At 43.2% G+C, this 21,411-nt stretch overlaps 1 protein-coding gene across 1 annotated transcript in view; it reads left to right on the forward strand.

The window, feature by feature from the left end:
- The window catches only part of Slc35f4 (solute carrier family 35 member F4), a 232,766-nt gene extending 212,572 nt beyond the window's left edge, over nucleotides 1-20,194 (forward strand). The window contains exons 4-8 of the mRNA XM_005085746.4: nucleotides 4,349-4,568; nucleotides 12,754-12,879; nucleotides 14,615-14,807; nucleotides 18,040-18,129; nucleotides 19,750-20,194. Of these exons, the coding sequence (XP_005085803.1) occupies nucleotides 4,349-4,568; nucleotides 12,754-12,879; nucleotides 14,615-14,807; nucleotides 18,040-18,129; nucleotides 19,750-19,991 (871 nt within the window). The 3' untranslated portion in view covers nucleotides 19,992-20,194. The remainder of the gene's footprint in view (nucleotides 1-4,348; nucleotides 4,569-12,753; nucleotides 12,880-14,614; nucleotides 14,808-18,039; nucleotides 18,130-19,749) is intronic.
- Nucleotides 20,195-21,411: the final 1,217 nt, after the last annotated feature.

Raw genomic sequence — 21,411 nt, forward strand, 5'->3', positions numbered from 1 at the left:
ATCTAGACTTTTAATAAAAAACTAAATAAATAAATACTGTCTTTTTTTTGAAGAAAGCCCTATAATTGTTTGTGATTGCTAAAGATATTTTGTATTTGGTTCCCATTACAATAGAGGATATCTTGGGGCATTTTTTGTTGTTGTTTTTTAGGGTTTTTTTGTCTTTTTTTTTTCAAGACAGGGTTTCTCTGTGTAATACTGGCTGTCCTGGAGCTTGCTCTGTAGATCTGACTGGTCTCAAAATTAATCTACCTGCCTCTGCCTCCTGAGTGCTGGGATTAAAGGCATGAACTTGGGCATTTGGGGCATAGTTTTTTTAATGATGGCATTTTTTAAAAAGAGGTACCAAGGAAGTGTTGTTATCAAACTGTAGTTGTTATATTTGAAAAGTTGTGTGCGCCAGATAGTTTAATATATGTGCTCTTCCCAAAAGCTCCTGTGCTTCAGATACACGTGTGATAAAAACGAAGTTTAGAGGAAGGAGAACAACTTTAAAGCAAGCCGCCCTGCCTTATCCCAGATAACACACTCACAGCTGGCCGGCACACTGCTTGGGGAGAGAGCTGCATTGAGCCGACTGTGAGCTTTGCTGAGTCTGTTCCTGAATGAGAGGCCTCTACCTGCTAGTGTAGGGTAGGGCGAAGCTGGCAGTTTCTGAAACTGAATCAAGGGCTTTTACTGTGAAGCAGAGAACATGGTCTCTGAGAGGGCTATTCTCTAGCGAGAACAGTGAGAGCTGAACATTGTTAGAAAACTCTTAGCTCTTTGAACTTGTTTCCCTGCAGACTCATTAACACCATCTGCTCAAGAAAGCACTCCCAACCCTTTTAAGGCTGAACAGGGAGAGACAAGTTAGTGTGGAAGAAGGAAAGCGGAATTCTCCCACAGTACTAGGTCTCCCAGTAATTTTTCTCCTGGGCAGCATGGGAGAATTTCATGGGTTTTTTAATCACTAACATAAAAGGAATTTTCAATAAAGTATCAAATCTAGGTGATGAAACACGTCCCCTTAGAAGTGGACTTTGATGAATCCGTTGTTCCAATTAAACGCTGCCAGAATTCGAGTGCCCCGGGTGCATTTGTAATTTGCAGAGAAAAGGGTATTCACTACAGTTTTAATAAGGATGCTTCATTAGTGGGAAAACATCTCTAGAAACAATGACTTAGAGTCAAAGCTACAGCAGTCTCTGATGAAATACACTTAAAGTACCATTTGGCATACAAAAAATATTCAATAACTAGTTAAGTACCGGAGAGCATAATTAATTCATTTTTCCCCAGCTTCTAGCTTCATTCCAAGCTTTGCCTCCTGTCAATGCCTCCTATCCAGAAATTCTTTACCCACCATCCCAAAGACAGACACACTGCTCACTGCTTCTTAGAGAGCATCCTCTCTCTGAGTGTTCACATTTGTCAGTACCTAATGCTTAACTTGCAAGTAGTCTTGCATGGGACACCTAGCATTTGGGTATATGAGGGATTGGAGGGCGATTTTTTTTTCTATTTTTTTTATTAGAAACAAGATTGTTTTACATGTCCATACCAGTTCCTTCTCCCTCCCCAGCCCCCCCCCCCACTAAACCCTTATCTCATCTCCTTTCTGCTCCTCAGGGAGGGTGAGGCCTTCCATGGGGTTCTTCAAAGTCTGTCATATCATTTGGCTCAGGGCCTAGACCCTTCCCCATGTGTCTACTAGGCTGAGAAAGTATCCCTCTATATGGAATGGGCTTCCTAAGTCCATTCATATGCTAGGGATAAATACTGATCCACTACCAGAGACCCTATAGATTGCCAAGGCCTCCTCACTGACATCCACATTCATGGGGGTCTGTAAAGTCCTGTGCTGGTTTCCCAGCTATCAGAGTGGGGTTCATGAGCTCCACCTTGTTCAGGTCAGCTGTCTCTGTGGGTTTCCCCCAACCTGGTCTTGACCCCTTTACTCATCACTCCTCCCTCTCTGCAACTGGGTTCCAGGAGTTCAGCTCAGTGTTTTGCTGTGTTTTGCTGTGGGAAGCAGTGTTTTCTGCTTCTGGATGAAGGCTCTAGGATGGCATATAAAGTAGTCATCAATCTCATTACTGTAGGAGGCATTTAAGTTAGCCTCTCCACTATTGCTTAGATTGTTAGTTGGGGTCGTCCTTGCAGATCTCTGAACATTTCCCTAGTGCCAGATTTCTCAAGATTTCTCTTTAAACCTATAATGCTCTGAAGGGCAATTTTTAATGTCTACAACAGAAGTTATGTGTACTTGGAGCTAGAAAACAGTGAGAAGGGGGTAAGTAAAAAAGGGGAGTGAGGAGAGACTGAATACTCTGGGGATGTGACCAGCTGGAGAACAGCCTCTGCTAGGAATCAGCCTTGCTGGCCACTTTGCCCATGAGCTCTGTCACATTCTTGTAGAACAGCTAGTGCCCTGCTGCCTTTTCTTGAGACTCTCAACCCATGACTTTGGTCTACGGGGATAAGAAGAGAGAACCCATTTAACAAGAAGTGGGTTTCTTCACGATTTTCAGTAAATATGTATTTACAAAGGCCTCCATTGGTTGTGGATAAAATAATAAGCCCAGGACTCTCGATTCCTTCTTACTTTCTGACAAGGCAGATGTCCTACCCTTCCAAGGGCAAACCTTGCATCGGGGACAGTCTGGAAACACTGCTGCTCGGCCTCTGCAGGAAGCTGCCTCTTCCTAGCACAGGAGGCTGAGAGCCCTTCCTTTTTCTGTGTGATATGTGAGACTTCTGTGGGCCATACCCAAGACTTTGTCTTTAGGGTATCGATTCCCTTCCTTAAAGTCATGTCTCTGTCAATTTAAAATTTTCCTTTAGGAAATTTCCTTTTCCTTTTATGAAAACTCCCAGCTTGGCTGGAATCTGTCTCACATGAAAGCCAACCCACAGGACAAGATTCAGTGAGTGTTGACCAACATATTATAGACTCCACAGGGTGTATGTGTGTGTGTGTGCGTGTGTGTTCCTCTTTGTTTCTGTGTGTGTGTGTGTTCCTCTTTGTTTCTGTGTGTGTGTGTGTCTTGGTGTTGGTGTAATGAAGTTTTGGCCTTCCTTAAAACCCTACCCCCCACCACCCCACATCCTTACTGGCTTGAAAACAGAGATCACCATGGGACTAGGTTCCCTGTGCTTAGAGACCTTGTTGCTGTTTCATTCCTCCTGGAAGGGATGCTGTTTCGTTTAGTGAGGCACACCCTGCCTAGAAATCACTTGGATTTGCAGGACAACAATCTCTCTTCAGTAATAGCTGAACTAGTATTTGTACTGTCTGGAGTCATAGAAATCCCTTCTACTATAAACATGCTCAAATATTAGTAAATTGTTGCTTTGAGCAAGATATTTATGCTACTTTTAAAACTACTGTGTTGGCAAATGATAATTGTCTACTAAATGCTGCGTGTTTGTGTTTGTGATTGCAAGTAAAGTAAGCTCCCAAAGGGAGTCTTTTCAACCCACAGTAGCAAAGGCACTGTCGTCAGACCACTGCTGTTACTGTCTGTGTCACTAGCTCCAACATTTCCCTTACAATGGCCCCAAAAGATAAGTGGCCAATTTAATCATAATTCAATAAATCCAAGATTTTACTGGAGGAATAACTAGTTTCATATACTGAATTCAAACGAGTCATCCAAAATGAACAGTGCTTACTGAGCCTGAGTTTCATAGTTACTTCTTAAATTAAAAGCATTAAATAAATTATCAAGAAATGTTCTTCATTTTCCTGCCTTAAGGAAACTGGCAGGACTCTGTCACTAAATAGAGATTTTAGGAAGAAGCAGTGCCTCAGAAATAACTAAACCCCAAGGTGTGTGTGGCTTCACAGACGTTGGAGGAAGCTCCCTGTTGGCAGGATCCTGGGAGACGTCTGCAGCCCAAGGACCCTACAGTAGCCATCTTGGTCCTGTTGCCTTTGCACATGGGAAGCTTCAGGCTTTTGTCCGTAGCTAGTGGCTTCAGCGACAAGCCATGTCTGAGTTTCTCCAGGCTTCTCCGGGAATCTTTAGAAGCAACAGTGTCTGGCCATCTCCGGAGACTCTGATGGGGAGAGGGCGCTGCTCTGTGCTGAGCAGCTGTGGGCTCTCCCCAGACTCTGATGGGGAGAGGGCGCTGCTCTGTGCTGAGCAGCTGGGGAGAGGGCGCTGCTCTGTGCTGAGCAGCTGTGGGCTCTCCCCAAGGACCCCCATGGACTTCCGGAAGCTCACCGGTGACAAAACTGACAAAGCACATTCTAGAGAGCCCGAGTTGGTGGACCGCAGTGTTTGTGCCCTTGCCCGACAATGGGCACAGAGTCAGCCAGGCTAGATGAGCACCTGTGCCTCACCCTCTTTTTCTTTCCTAGGGAATGCAGTCGGATCTTTGGTGAAGATGGCCTGACCCTGAAGCTCTTTCTGAAAAGAACTGCTCCTTTTTCTATTCTGTGGACTTTGACAAATTACCTGTATTTACTGGCTTTAAAGAAGCTGACGGCCACCGACGTCTCTGCTCTGTTCTGTTGCAACAAAGCCTTTGTCTTCTTGCTCTCCTGGATTGTGCTGAAAGACAGGTTCATGGGAGTGCGGGTAATGGCACGCTCAATTCCATGCGCATGCGCGGTGCCTCCCTGCTGCCTAATATAGCCACCGCGGCCACTGTCTCCTGGAGTGTCTCTAAAAACGTTCCCTACTGATTCTGAGTACAAATTGAAATTTGAAGATATGTTAGGAAGCCCCAGCAGTGACAGCATCATGAGAGGAGAAAGGGATGTTTCTACCGGGCAGTCAGTTGATTACAACAGTAGACACTGAAGCAGACTGAGAAATTAAGTTCCTTAGAATTAACTTGTAGAATTGTTGTCACGGTCAATTCCTTGTCCTCAGCAAAGAAGGGTCTGAGAAAATAAGCCACAGTAAAGATTGGGATTTGCTTTTGTCAATCAACACATTTTGGAACAACCCCCAACCTGCCCTTACCCAGATGGATTTAATTAATATTGGTGTAAGTAGATAAGATTACCAAACAGTAATTAAAGTCACTGGTAATGGCACAATGCTATTAAAAGTGGCTATATATCTAGTGTGACTAATCTAGGGATGGAAAGAGAAGCGACAATTTGTACTTTGGGGTACAAATCCTTCACTGAACTATGCTAAATGTATGCTGCACTACAGCTCTGAGTTTACTCCTTTTAGTAGTGACATGGAATTTTAGATATACTTTAACGTAATTTTGGGGTGTTTATCCCATGTTAGAAACAGATTTCTCGGGAACCGTGTGAATTTCAGGCACTGGGTCCCATTCATATCTGACACTCCCCAGTCTGTATGAAGGCAGTAATACTTGACAAGAAAAACCTTGTCAAGAGCCTTTTTTTTCCCTGAAGTATCAAGATTATAAAATCTTTCCTGGAAAAGATTTCCAAGATTGGCCTTGAAATGTATTTTTCTACCCAAATATTATTCTAGCTGACAGGATGCCTAGGCCTTTGCCTCTTTCAAAATGCTGAAATTAATGTCTATGAAGAGACAAAGTGTCCGATGGCCATTGACTAAGAAAGCTTTCATTTTCAAAGAAAATTAAGTGCCTGTGTTGCCTGTAGTAGAGACTGAAGCAGGAGTCCACTTCAGACCAGGAGTTCAAGAACAGCCTTGTTAATAGAAAGACCCTATCCATTTAGAGAAAAAAAATACACAGATACAAAATTTGTGATTGTGTTTGAGAGACATTGCCCAGAAATCAGAGCTGAAGACTGACATGAACAGTCAAAAGATAGATTTAATAATAATAAAATAAGAAACTCTGTTTCCCTCTTTTCTTTATTTCCTTTTAGAATGTACACACTCTGCTGAATAACCTTATATTTGGCACCCAAAGAGCCCAGTGTCGTGTATTTATAGCAGAAGCACTGCTGTAGACTGTCAACCATGAGAACAATCCTATGTGAACTGGAGACCCTTCCTGCATTGTTCACTGAACCATTCAGGAAAGGCTACCTCTGCTTTTAGGCCCTGTGCCATATTCAAATGTGAACGCTTGCTTAAAAATGAACTATTTTTAGGTAGCAACAACGGGGTGTTAAGCTAAATATAGGGACCCCCTACAGTACTCATTTATCTTCCCTGGTCATACTCGTCAAGTCAGCCACCTGAGTTCCAACACCTAGAACAGCATAGAACACAAAGCCCAAGCTCAGTTGCTACTTGAAGGTAGAATGAATGAATCCATGCTTTGTCGGTAAGGACCACAAAAGAAAGAGATGGTCTTAGAGGACGAGGGTGAGTCTAAATCCAAAACTCAAGTATCCCTATGAGAGACGCTGAGGAGAGGGCACTGTGAGTTCAGAAACACTGGAGAACGTACTCACACGGCAGAGTGCCAAGGTGACCACCAGTCTCTAGAAAATGCGGCGACTGAATCTCTCTTAAACTTGCCTTTGGAAGTACAGCCTTGTGTGAATCTGAATTCCTGGCCTCCAGGCCTATGTTAGACCTCATCTTCTTTGTTTTTGGGTCACTGAGTTCGTGGCAATTTGTCCCAGCAGTCTCTGACTGGTAGAGAATAAACCCAGAAGAGGAAATGCTAAGCAGCCAACAAATACTTGTCAGTAAATCTGCCCACAAAGTGGAAACATTAGAGACACCAAAGCAGTGTCTGGTGTCAGGAAAGCTGGTAGAAGTCTGGGGCTTTTCTTTATCAATAACAGGTGCTTCGCTGCTCACCATGATGCCTTGGGAAGTGATTCTTGCCACCACTCCCAAAAGATATCAAAAGCTAATTTTAACCATGCCCATGACCAAGCTGCAGAATCCGGAAAGTGCCGAGATATATTCAACATTTTGCCTTTTGACAAATGAGCAATTGTTTTTCTTCCCAAGTCATATAGAGCACACATATAATTAGATCATTTGAGAAATTAAGAGAGGTTGAACACAGCACTAGCAACCTAAATTCTGCTCCATCTGCCTCCATTCATAAGCAATTTAAGGCTTAGTCCCCCAGAAATCATTCTCCTGAGCTCTGAAACACAAAGGGCTGCTTCCAGTCACAAGATTAACATTTCTCTTTCCACCTCAAGCTAAAGCTTGGGGGGAGCAGGGTTGAGGGAGACAGGGTTGTAAGCAGGTAGTCATTGGACTTAAGCTCTCATTTGCTTGACTCCAAGAAAGATCCTGTTTAAGGTAAATAATTAATGCTTTCTTTACTGTATTTCTTTCACCTCAACACCATGGACAAAAGAAAAGATGCGTTTAGCTGTAGTAATATCTGTAGTAAGTATAAACAGGCTTATCTGGACCACTAATAGGTAATACTCTATAGTAATAGATTATCCATTATGAGTCACTTGTTCATACATTGTTTCCTTGAAGTACAGATAGAAAGAAAATATTCATCATTTCTCTATCATGAAGTCATTTCATCCAATTTGTTGGTAATTTGTTATGCGCTAAACAACTCTTTTGGGAGTTGTTGTTTAGAACTAATTTGGTTATCCGATTTTTTTTTTTTTTGGTTTCTCTGTATTGTTTTGGAGGCTGTCGGTCTAGCCCGGCCTCGAACTCACAGAGATCCGCCTGCCTCTGCCTCCCGAGTGCTGGGATTAAAGGCGTGCGCCACCAACGCCCGGCAAACTTCGTACTTTTAAAAGATAGTAGAAAGCCTTCATCCACCCCCTTGCAGCCTTGAGTGTGACTGTCTTCCTACCTCTGAGAGCCTGTGAACTTAACTATATTTCTTAAAGTCATGAAAACCGCCACAGCGATTGTTCCACTGAAGAGCGCTGGTCTGGTGTGCATGAGACCCTGGACTCTCTCGCCAGGACCACAGAAGCAAAGAAGACAGAGGGGGCTGCCCTCTGACTGGGAGTTTCCCTACCTGTCACTGGTGCCTGTTTATTCCAACAAGAACTAGTCACCAGACTAGGAATTTAGCACCCTTTCTTTTGGATTTTGTATCATTATTTAAATTTTCTCATTTTTCAAATTAGTAAAATGAGAATTTTTAGAAAATTGGTAGTTGGAGAATGCTTAAACAAACTCAGACTTTCTTAGACATCTAGGGAATGAATTTATGTTCCTTCAACATGTGTTCCTGTGGCAACCAAACATCCCCCCACCCATCATGCTATTCCCAAACAGCGAATGTGACTCTTTTGGAGTCTTTCTGGGAGCTCCCAGTTCTAACTGGAGAATATCAGCTATACTCATTCTTTAGCTTCTTAATCTGTAATCTGTAATTAAACTGGGCCCAGGATGGTTTGACAACAGGATACCAGAGTTGAGTTACCACTTGGGTGTGCTAATCCTGAACACTCAGAGGAGCGGCCATGCTCCCCGGGGGTAACAGCAGAGGATAGACAGTGGAAGAGTCCCCAGAAGGTCCCTCTTGGCAGAACAAAGCCTTATGAATAGATCGAAGAAAAGAGAAAGCGAGGTCTGATCATTGTCCCATTTGATTCGCACCAGGACCCCTTAGTCACTAACTCAAAGGCCACTATGTCTGTCCACACAGCTGTCAGTCTTCTTTCTGGGATTTCTTTCCCTCCTATCTATCCAGGTCTTATGGGATCTCACTTTTAAGTGGATTTTATGCAGATAAAAATAGTCATGGATGGGTTAGAGACACAGAGGCCCAGGGCCCCCAATGTTCTTTGGACATTTTTCCTCCTCCTGATGGCTATCAATTCCCCATCCCTCCTCCACTCCTCACATTTCAGCTCTTGTTTAATTTGTGGTTCAGAATAAAAGAGCTAGTTCTTTACGTAACTTTAAATATAGCATGTAGACGTTTAAGGATTCTCGAACACAAGTCTGTCAAAACCAACCCAAAAGTTGCATTCCTACAGCTCTCAATGGCTGAGCTCTTAACTGGTGCCTCAGTCTTAACCACTGAACGTAAGGGCAGCCAGGGTCAACAGTGTAGTCTAACGCCTTTGTTCTAAGATTTCTTGCTGGCTTTGAGGCTCAAGGGTTCCTCGTGAACCAGTGCAGTTCTTCCATGCTCATCTAGCTTCAAAAAGCAGAATTAGCCTCAAGGAAACACCTTAAGATTACAGTTTCTCATTTAGGTCTGTAAGGATCTTATAGGAACTTTGTGGGGAAAGAGTGGGTTGAAGGTTTATTTCAATGACTTGGGCCCTAACATTGGTAATTTTGCTAGGTGGAAAATAATTCTTGGAACCATTTGTGAATGGGAATCATGGAGAAAGAGATGATACAAGGAGAATCAGATCCTCTGGCTTTCAGGGGCCTGCACAGAGAAGGGGAAATATAAAAAAAAATGCTCCTCTTGATTTTAATGGGTTCTTTTCAAAGGTAAAAGAAGTCTGATTCTCCTGTAGGAACTGCAGATGGGGATTAGGGTGTCAAACATTTCAGTTTCAGAAATGAACTCAAATGGTCTCATAGTCCTCCACAAATTGCCCCTGAATGTGAATGCCAAGAACTCTCTGAAGGATGGCTGGCAGAAGAAGGTAGTTGGCTCACAGCTCCGTGTCACTTGGCTGGCATGTTGGGAAAATATGAGAACTGAAGCCATTCCCAGAGGTACTCAACTGAAGTAACCACACCAGCTATATGAGAACAGAGAGCTTTGAGAAGTTAAAAATGGCAGCATTGTTACAATAGTGACTAACACTGTCACCCAAATGAGATTCAGATGATAATGACAGTGATGGTTTTGCTCACCTTACTTAGATGCTTGTAGTTGGTTAGGAAACTGAATCTGAAATAATCTGTAAGAAAACCACGCTTTTCAGAAGACAAACAGGTAGCCCCACTAGATATTCCATACTTTTGGCAAAGGAGGTTCTCGTGAGAGGTAGAGTTTCACCAGTAGTCGACATGAGCATGTAGAAGAACTTGTTTAAAATGTAGGCTTCCTGGGAGTCCATGACCAGTGTGCTAAGCAGAGTCCTTCTGAGTTTCTGTTAAATGAGTGTCCAAGCCTTTGAAGACTGATTCTAAAAATGTGTGTAGCTTAGATCTGTACTTAGGGTGTTTGTTACATGAATGTCTGGAGTGTTTACTCTTTGAAGCTTAAACCAGTGACACCAAGCAAGCTGTTATAGGGTCATCCAAATGATTTCTCCAGATAGGCTTTCCACCCAACGCATTCCTGCATGTTCAGGGTGAACTGAGATCCATTCCTCAACTTTCAACTGTGTCCATCAGAAATACCTTTAGAATTTCTTAAAATATGAGGTAGAGAATTTATCTACTCAGATCATTATAAATTTTAAATTAAAATGTAGAAAACATTAATAATCTCCTCTCAAGGAATGCACTATATGACTTATAAATCATTGACTTTACCATGGAGAAGGGTTTTCCTAATACCTCATAATACTTAGATTTTATGCTTTCAGAATTTAACTAAGAGTTATCTGCCCCCCTAATGGGAAAACCACCTCTCCCCATGCAAGCAATTGAAACAGACACTGGTGTAATTGGCATATCAATTCAAGTAGTTCAGGCGAATATTTTCACAAGCGCTTGAAGATGCTTGTTATGACTGTAATTTGCAATTGCTGCAAAATTATGTCATCTTTAGCCATATCCAAGTCTCATCTTGAGAAAACGTACGATAGAAATCTCTTCATACACATTTATTTTTACTTCTGATTAATGAGGAAAAGGAAGCATTGCTCCCACCTGTGCTTGTCCTGGAAATAATTGTATCATCTGTTTATCAGTTCCTGGACAAGGGCTTTGTTTATTCAATTGTTGGGGACAGCGGTTTTTATTTCCTAGTTCTCTTCATTCAGAATTGCACATAATAGACAATGACCTACATACAAACATTACCTTATAAACACAGGTAACCATGCTCAAGTTCATTAGGGTTAACACTGTTTTATTAACCCTGTTTGAAATAGTTATATACTTATTTGATCAAGAAAAGTAAAACTGATGATTTTCTGGCAACATTTTTTAAAGTACTTTATCCTTCCAAGTTTGGTGTTTGGAGGGAAATCTGTTTCTGCACATGAACAACTTTAGGTGGTAAAGATAATTTAAACACAAAATCAAATCAGAATGCAGTTGGCCAATGTGCCTTTTTCTTTTTCTGAAATGAGACTGCCCCAGAATGGCTATATTCTCTGGCTGAATGATGAATCCCAAATCATAGCAGGTGATTGCCTTCCAGAATTCCTAGTTATAGATAATCCCTTGGGTTTACTTAAAAGCCTATGACTTCTTATTTTTAAAATGTCCCTGGTACCTTCTAATATGTGTATTAAATCCTACACACACACACACACACACACACACACACACACACACACACACGCACGCACGCATGCACGCAGGCTGGCAGGCAGGCAGGCTTACCAAGAGCACATACCTGGCACTGCCAGGAAACTAACATCTGCTCACCTCCCTGGTAACTTGTTATAAAGGTATTCTATCTCTGACAACATGTAGGGTCTGTTCTCAAGGGTTCCTTGTGGTTTCCATGAAGGACACTGAAATGCAGAGTCATCTTGGGACCACTGTGTGCTTGCCACTGGTGGTGATTATCAAAAGCAACACTGGCCATCAGAGCACATGTTGAACGGTCCTCAAGACTTTACTCACATTTTGGTATCTGAATAATGCACTGATCAAATTCAAAATGGCCTGAAACATCCCAAATGTGAAAAACCTAGCTTCAGAGGCACTGGCTTTGAAATACTCAGAACTAGGAGGTTGGAGAGATGGCTTAGGAATTAAGAGCACTGGCTGCTTTTCAAAGAGATCCTGAGTTCAGTTCCCAGCAACCATATGGTGACTCACAACCATCTGTAATGAGATCTGGTGCCCTCTTCTGTTGTGCAGGCATACATGCAGACAGAATGCGGTATACATAATAAATAAATCTTTTTTAAAAAATACTCAGAAGTGTACAGTTAAATCCCTTGCAAGAGTCTCATCTTCAACTTACAGTCAGCGAGGAAATGTTATGTTCCTATTGCAGCGTTCTTGTTTTACTGTTTGCTGTAACTTTGAAATGTTTTCTATTGGGACAAGTTCAGGAAAATTAATAAAGCAGATGCAGGGTAGCAGGCCACTCCGAATGAGCTATTGAACATACCCAAGTCACATCTCCTGACAACAAATGGTTACAGCCTTCGTCAAATTATTCTTACTTCTATTTGTAAAGTTAGAAAATGCTCTAGTAAGGTGATAAAAATAAAAGGTATTTAAATTAAATTATCTTTCTGTGGTTTATCTTTTAAAATCAATTCATTGTCATGGAAAGAGAGAAGAGACCTCACCGGACATGCTAAGTATCCGATGCAGATTTAGCTTGCTCCTGTCTATATTGAGAGGTCTTTCTGTCATACATCTAGGGTTTCCCTCTAGCTCTATCAAAATTGCATCTCCCTCCTCAAGTCTTGGTGATGTGAACATGTTCAGAAACATACTGATCCAAGGAGCTGGTTAAGATGTATAGGGAATTATCTGGAGAATTTAGTAGTGATGAAAATGCTTAGATGTGACTTCCTGTTAAATCCATTTCACCAACAAGGATATTAATCTCAAGGAAGATGAACTATACAAAATTCAAAGCCTCTCACCCTTAATCAGCACAACTTTTTATATTCTACGCCTGTGGCATGAGCAGACTGGTCTCTTTGACACTGACCCTTCTGAAATGTAAACATTGATGAAAGAACTGGTGATTAGCATTAAAGACGTACTTAGCAGCTTTCTTGGGGCTTAAATAGCTTGATCTGGGGTGTGAAAGCATTAATTTTTTTCTGTTTCTTACCATTCTGTTTGACAGATAGTTGCCGCAATAATGGCAATTACCGGCATTGTCATGATGGCATATGCAGACAATTTCCATGCCGATTCCATCATTGGTGTGGCGTTTGCAGTGGGCTCAGCCTCCACATCTGCATTATATAAGGTATGTCCGTGTCTTCCTCTATAGTCAACTGTCACTCATAGTTTAGGATTAAGCAACAAAATAAGGATTTGCAATGAAAACCTTAGACAAGGCAGGTGTGTTAAATAGTAGTAAGTAACGGTTTTTGTCAATACTTGTGGGCATCTGACAGGAAATTTCACCTCTGTTGACATGTCCTCACATGCCATAGATCCTTATTCTACTTACTGGATGAAAGAACTGAAGCTTCGACAGATTCACTCTCCAAGGCCGTAGTGAAGTAGCTAAGGTTGCAACCCTGGATTGGAGTCAGCAATGCTCCCCCACCCCACCCACCAGGAAGTTAAAGCAAGAATGTAAGGAAAGCAACTCCTCCCCTCTCTATTTTTTTCATGTGAGCATATGGTAATTATGTTAACTCTTGGAGGTATTACAAGTAATAAGCTATCATTTGAGAGTGTGCTGTTTGCTACATAGGGAGGCCACATTATGAGGAAGCCATGCCATTAGCAAAATGCAGACACTCTGTGCTCTGCTGTATGGACTTTGTGTACTTTCTCCCCGGGATCCCCTGTCACCGAGGAAAATGTCACTGGAGTCACTGCACCTAACTTCAGAAGCAAGGTCTCAGAGACCAAATCTAAAAGGTTATTCTCCCAAAGCTCAACTTCTTTAAAAGACAACTTTCTGAGAGGATCTAAAGGGCAATTCCAATTTCACCTCTCCTAGAGTTTCAATCAAATGAAAATTGTAGATGAAATAAACTCTGGAAGATAGAAACGGCCCTCTGCCTCTCCTCCTGGAGGCATGCTTACTCACCACCACTGGCCTGTGGACATTGACATATTTTGGGGCCCATTGATTCTGACAAGCGATGACAAGTGTTCATTCATTTACCATTCGTGTCTAATCCCTTCTCCCATGGAAACTCTACCAAAATTGTTCTAAGTCTCCTAAGAGAAAAACTAATACATTTACGAAGTTAAAAATCCAAGCGGTACTGGAAATGGCTGCGATTACAGAATGCATTGGTTCTCAGAGAGGTTAACAGTTGTTAATGGACACAAAATCCATGTCTGAACCCTAATTCCAGGCAGGCACAATCTGCTCCATTTGACACTGTGAGTTAGTGGATTAACAAAGGGAGAAAGGGCTTAAGAAGCTAAGAATACAGACCTCATGTCTGCCTTCCTCCTTCTGTTCTGTGAGTTCACATTAGCCCTCCACTTCCTCTTGGTATCTGCCTGTACATGTGGGCTTATAATCCAGAAAAAGAACTTGTTTTTAATTCAGAGAGCAGCACGATGTTGGTGAGGACATCTTAAACTCAGGGTTGATCGTGCGTGTGGACGTAGGCCTCAGATTTCTCTTAACACCTAATAACAGACTGACTGTCCACTTAGTTTTCAGCATCTGTCGTCATAAGGATGCAACAAACCCCAAAGTTGCAAGGAAGAATTGTTGGCATCTCAACACTACAAGATTTTCAGGGGCTCGTATGACCTTTGTTTATCCTTCTCCCTGTGCCCGTCTTGGACGTTTTGTTTCCGTACTGTTGAGTACTCCCAGAAGCTTATAACACCGTAAGGAACTCACTTCATGACGGTTGCTGTGCGTGTGAGCAAAATAGGGAATTTTAACGCCTCGCCGTGCTAGCCCATTTCACAGCACGGAAGTGGCAGGGCAAGGAGACACGGAGCCTGGGCTCTAGGCCAGTAAGCTCCACGTGCAGCTAAAGAGTTTCTCTCCGTTCCAGGTCCTGTTTAAGATGTTCCTTGGGAGTGCCAACTTCGGTGAGGCCGCGCACTTTGTAACCACCTTGGCTTTCTTCAACTTGATCTTTATCTCCTTCACCCCCATCATCCTGTATTTCACCAAGGTGGAGCACTGGTCCTCCTTCGCAGCTCTGCCCTGGGGCTGTCTCTGTGGGATGGCGGGGCTGTGGCTTGGTAAGTGGCCCTAGCCTGTGCCTGCCGTTCTCTGCGTCCCTTGATCTTTCCCTTGAACAGATCGTGGTAGGCTTATTCCCTTGGCTACCCTTGTGTTCCAGGACCCAGGCTACATTGGTTATAGACATTTTAATATGCGCGAGATTCTTGCTAGGCTCTGTCTTGATTATCTCGGGGCTATCCACAGTGTGGCTGCCATGGATTAAAGCAACCAGTTGGAAGCCCAGGTCCGTCTGTCCACCACTGGCCTTCAGGTAGCCTCATCTAGTCTTCGTGATGTGCTGTGCAACTTACTATGCTTCCTATGTGTGTGGTAAGACAGACAGAAGTGAAAATGGATGATGCAGTCAAATGTTCAAAGTAGCCAAGACATTGAGTTCAAACGAGAGGGGAGAGGAGGGGAGAAGAGAGGAGAGGAGGACGGGAGGGTAAAACATTCAAGAGTTCAAGAGGAAAGCAGGTCATGAAGAAACTGGAAAGCCTTAATGAGGGAGCTGGGTTTAAAATCCACTTCATCTTGGAGGTAAAAATGGCAGGTTCACACCTGCACATGAAACCACCCTCTCTGACGACAATGCCTTGGCACCAGGAATCCCTTACCAGGAGAGAAAAGAACATAGCATGTGCTGAGCTTCATGGTCCTCACTAAGCAGACTGTGCCCTATTGGGGGGCAAAATAGCGGTTTTTCTCGTGGCTTCCCCGGGCTCCGGGGCTGAGTGCTGCACTGAGCTCCAGGCTCCTACTTTGAAGCTACCCACCTCCTAGTACCTGATGGGAGAGGAGTCTACGATCTGAAGACCCTGCTCCTCTTCTCAAGCCATTGAAAACAGTGCACCCCTACACCCCTGTGCTTACTCTGAATAAAGTCAGCTTCATGATGCTCCTTCTACATACTACCCAAGGTCAACCACTCTGTTATTCCACATATACCCACCACGCTCATCCTGCAGGGCCTCCACTGACCTTCACAGCCAGGGAGACACTGGAAACAGTGGCAACATGGTAATTCCAAGAGAAAAGATGTCTTGACCCCATCAAGCAAGATCATTGATTGACTTATCTTTCCCTACTCTAGCATGGATCCCTCAGGGAAGGTCTTAAACTGAAAACATTCAAGAGCAGGATCAAGCATCAACTGTTGGTCCCTGGAGTTGTGCTTCCCAAGGCCAAAACTGTATGGCTGTCAGCTCTCATTACCTCTAAGACGAGTTAAAAAATCAATAACATATTTGGAAGTTGATTTTGTTGCCACAAGATCAAAGTATTCTAATTAAAAAGTACTCAGATTATTTCCTGGCCAGAAATAATGTAACTGGGAACAATCACAATCAAAATATCACTTATTTTTAGCCACCTCTCTACACTTGGAATTTGTGCCTTCTGCAAAACAGCCCTCCACCAATGAGAGTCACTGGTGTATTAAGCCTTCTCTGGCCGGGCCACCTGTAGCAGTCAGACCCTGGATGCTCTGGGCAGCATGTGTCCACACTCCACCAGGCATGGCACCAGCTGGCACTGCAGCTGCTCCGTTGGGTCCACCAGTGCACAGCAGAGTTCATTGTGCCAAAGCAGAGCTGTGGCACATTGAAGAGACAGCCTCCCCTCCTGTACTGTGCACTCCGGGCTTTCAGACTCCTCAGTGCTTTGCTCCCAGCGTAATTATTTCCATCCCTCTCCGCTCCATGGGAATCGCACGTGATCTAGCCGGGACTAGTCTGAGAGCCAGGCCTGAGCTACCAGTGCGCTCTGAACCCCCCTGCGTCCTGCAACTATGGCTGCGGCATGCCCTCCAGGGAGTTGCCCTAGTCTGAATGCAGGTCAGCCTCAGACACTTATCTGACATATCTGAATTGCATTTAAACTGGGGCTGGGTCCCTCACGATGGAGAACACACTGGATTGGACATTCTTTTCCTCAAGGAGGACTATTCCACCAAAAGAACTAAGGAAAACACACAATACACTTCATGGAAGCCGAGGGCTCAGTTCCGAAACGCCATTGCATCCACTCAGACTGCCAAAATCCAGCTCAGTCGATGAAACGACAATTGAATTCAGCCAGAGAAGGCTTAATACACCAGTGACTCTCATTGGTGGAGGGCTGTTTTGCAGAAGGCACAAATTCCAAGTGTAGAGAGGTGGCTAAAAATAAGTGATATTTAGTAAACTCCTAACTTGTTAGAATTTTCCATATTGACTGTGTGAGATTAAGGAAAGACTCGAGGTGCTGGAATACGCATTCACGTTGAACTTTGCCATGACAAAGGAACACTTACAAACCTAGGAAGGACCTGAGTCTTTACTGCCATTGCTGTCTGCTTGTGAGTCTTAGAGGGTCAAACACACTGCCTCTCATCTCCAGGCACAAATGGCTCCGGATTGCTAAATTAGTGACCTTAATTATAGGTGATAGCAGAAAATCACACAGCATCCTCACTGAAATAGTTCTAGAACTTTCTTTGAGTCTAGAATCTTCAGATATATAGGCAACATGCTTCAACTATGTTCCTAGAGACCATCTCATATTAAAGGACCTTCGTACCTGTGAATACTATCTCTACAACCTCTGAAAAGTTTAATTTAACTAGATCGAAACAATAGTCTAAGACTTATAAATCTTGGAAAAGTGTAATTTTGGCAATTTCCAGTGGGATTAGATGATTATTTTAAATACTGGTCTTTTAGCTAACGAAGTCCACAGTATTAATTAAAGAGCCTCAGCTTTCTCTCTCAGTTTATTCTGTGGATCTGACCTCCGTTGACCTCTGTGCACAAGCAGGGTGGGAAAATCATCCCCAGGCTCCAGAGAATGACACTGAGCTCATCTTTGTTTGTCCACATGAGCTTGAGAGAACAGGAGGAAAAAGACACAGGATCTACGGTCCTTAGTCAAACCTTAATTTAGACAGCAGCACCAGAGCCTTTTAATCTGTCTCCTGCTTTTAGCCTCTGGCTAGCCACAGACTGTCCTTCCAGCACGAACACGTGGTGTGGAAGGTTGATGACTTCACCTCTTCCATACACCATTGTCAGCCAGCTGGCAGGAGCTCAGACAGAGTGACAAAGGAGGACCAAAGAATTTGACTGATTTGAGCAAGCGATTCATGCTCCCATGGCCAAAATGAGATTAATTGAACAAGGGTGCAGAGCCTTGGGAAAACACATTTAGCAAAGGTGTCGGTTCTTGTATGTTGAGAGACTGATGTGCCAACCCTTCACCCTTACTTTACAGCGTTCAATATCCTGGTGAATGTTGGAGTCGTGCTGACATACCCAATCCTCATCTCCATCGGGACAGTGCTCAGCGTCCCTGGAAATGCAGGTACCAGTACAAAGTGGCATGTGTTTGCTCGTGCTCTGACATGTTTCTTCTGACGACCGAGAATTATGCCCCTTCCCTTGGAAGATGTTTCTAAATATCATGAGGTGGAAGACAACAGAGTCCGCATCAGGTTTCAAGTCTGCAGCTACAAAGGCACTGGTTCACTTGGTAGCGATTTCAGGATTAAATACCAAATGTATCATTTGGGTTTCATGTAATCTCCCTGACATCCTAATTTCGTGTTATTTTTAGAGGAAGTCCTATGGAAACAAAAGGCTTCTTGGCACAGGACCGGGAAGTCAACATCACTAATGAAGGGCAAGCCACGCACAGGGTGTTGGCTCCCCCATCAGACGGTCCTTGGGGAGCTGGGGAGGCGGCTTCTGTGGGGGGCTAAGCAGGTGGCCCTCCAGGAAAAGCAATTTGTCTCATTTCAAGGACAAGAGGAAAAGCTATTAATATTTCTCTAGGAAGTTTCTAGTGAAACCTGCCATTGAAACTAGCCATGGAAATTAGTTCTCTGCGTGATGGGTCAGTCATTTTTTACTTCAAAATTCTGTGACCCCCCCAAGTCTCTAGTAGCCATCTTTCTTCTCTTCAAAACAATTAACCAGTGTTTATTAAACACTCACTAAGTCATCAAAGCTGTGTACAAGGAAAGAAAAGGAATTACATTGCTGTTCTCCTGAGAAACTTACAGGTGAATTTGAAAAAGGCAGTAGATATACACAAAACAGCTAGGACCTCTACAAAGCAATGTATTATTAAGTGTAAAATTGTGTGAGATAGACACCAAGGCCTATAAGATATTCAGAGGAAAACAAAATTCAGACAGAAGTGGAGTTGTCAGAAAGCTATTTATTCATCCATGGATTCGTTTTTTTCAACAAATAACTTCTGATGGCTTAGCATATGTCAAAAGCTATGCTGATACTGTTGACAGACCCTGAATAAGGCATGGCTTCCACCCCAAGACCATGAAAGAAGCACAGAGTGGGAAGACAGAGGAACCAAATAATTCCAGCACAAGGGAGCAATTGCTCTGATAGATGCTTGCACAGAGTGCGCTGAGCACGCATCGGTGTGGCACTCTTTAAAGGGTTCTTACAGGGAGCCCTTTGTACCGAGGTCTAAAGAACAGTTAGCAGAATGAAGTGGAATACGAGGATCTGGGGATGGAGGGATTAATCAGACAACATTGTGAGTGTTCTAAATTCACTTTATAAAGTTAAGTTTAGACTTACATAATTTTCACCTCAATTAAACCCTGAGAAAGGACAGCACGTATAAAGACCAAGACAAAAACAGGTTTGACTCACTAAGAACAACAAAAAACAAACAACAAACAAGCAAAACACAACAGCGGTTCAGTGCAGTGAGAGCATGCCAGCCCTGGGAGAGGAGACTGGAGAAGTCCCTACGCCCAGCTGCATGGACTCAGTGCTGAGTCCTGAACAAGTGTGGTTACAGAGAAGAAACAGGAAGTAAGCATAGACAGTGATGGAGAACAGTTATGACGTTTGCAAGTCTTGAGATACAGCCCTGGGTGTGGTCCTTGGTTTTCACGGAAGCCCGTGGGCAATCGTAGGGTGTGACTGGTGTGGCATGTTCCTTCCCTAGCTGTGGATCTCCTGAAGCAGGAGGTGATATTCAACGTGGTCCGCCTGGCCGCCACCATCGTTATCTGTATCGGGTTTCTTCTCATGCTCTTGCCGGAGGAGTGGGACGAAGTCACTCTGAGATTTATCAACAGCCTGAAGGAGAAGAAGAGCGAGGAGCACGTGGAGGACCTGGCAGACGTCAGCGTGCACCTGCGGAGCAGAAGCAGAGCCAACGGGACAGTGTCCATACCGCTGGCTTGAAAGGAACTGGCATTGGGAGATGCACGTGTATGTATATTCTGTGAATATAAAATTTTCTCACTACCTGTACACTCAAATGACAGTATCAACTCTGAATTTGAATAAACCATATGTGAAATATTGCCAACAATAAAAGTTTACATTTATATGCATACCAAGGAACTGATGTAAATAACCATAATAAATTTTTTTATTAAAATGTCTTTCCTTGTTTTATTTATCCTACTCGGAAGGAGGACTCACCACAACTCACATGAGTTCATAACATGTGAGATTTGATTAAATGCTAGACTTTACATAGTTTTTCTTAAGAGTAACTTAGACTCTTTCATTAAGAACTAGTTGTCAAATAGGAAAAAAAACTATGAAAATGATATACATTTTACATTTACTTCAGCCTTGAAATATGAAAGCTGGAAAGTCATTAAACAAATACCAACAGAGTCCTTCTACACTGGGAACGGCGAGGATTGTAAAGACAAGAAAAACCCAGCTGAACTCCCAACACGTCTCAAGCAACACTCTGACATCTTTATGAAAGAGACGTCACACACTGGTGAAGGGATGTGGAGACCTCACACGTCTCTACAGCTCCTCAGCACCAAGTTCCCTGAGAGAACTTCCTATACTTCCCGTCATTTCACTTTGTATTCCTCCTCTGTCCTCACCCCGCTACCCCTAACCCACTGTCCCCACCGTTGCTCTAGAGTTGCCTTCTGCCAAGTCTCTGATGGCCTCTCTCTATCAAAATCATATTGACAATGTCAACTCTTTACTTTTCCAAAAGTGGTTGGTGTGATGATCTACCCCCTGACCTGCTAAAATAGTCTCCATTTTTGAACCCGCCACCTTCTTATGGTTCTCCTGCCTTCCTTTTCCTAGGCTGGTCCCATTGCCACCAAGGTCACACGTCTTGACTGTGGCAGTATCTCTCTCCACCCTTTCTCTCGGGGACTCAACTGTTCGCAGGGCTTCAACTGTTTCCAACGTGTTGATGACTTTTAAAAATTCATTTTAGGCAAACCATGTTTGTGCTTTGAGCTTTAGATCTTATGTTAGAATCTCTTCATCAGCTCACTTGGATGCCTCAGATGTAGCAAAAGCAAGGTTAAGCCAATCACTCCTCTCCAGACCTAGCCCTCTCTCTTTCCTGTCTAAGTTAATAACATTCTTTGCTAGCTACCCAAGTCAGGGATCAGCCTCCAAGTCTGCCTCTTCTCTTCACTGATATCTAACTTGTAGCCTTGCCTCTCTGTAATCTTTGTAAAGTGACTTTCTAGCATAAATTTGATTCTATCTCCTCTACATAAAATACTTCAGTGACATCTTATTGTCTACAAAATCAAATCTAAATGCTTTGACATGTCCTCCAAAGCTCAACATTAATTGGCCACAGCTAGTTTAGATTATAGTAATTGCC

Source organism: Mesocricetus auratus, unplaced genomic scaffold (genome assembly GCF_017639785.1).
Source record: "Mesocricetus auratus isolate SY011 unplaced genomic scaffold, BCM_Maur_2.0 Super-Scaffold_100048, whole genome shotgun sequence".
NCBI classification, from domain to species: Eukaryota; Metazoa; Chordata; class Mammalia; order Rodentia; family Cricetidae; genus Mesocricetus; species Mesocricetus auratus.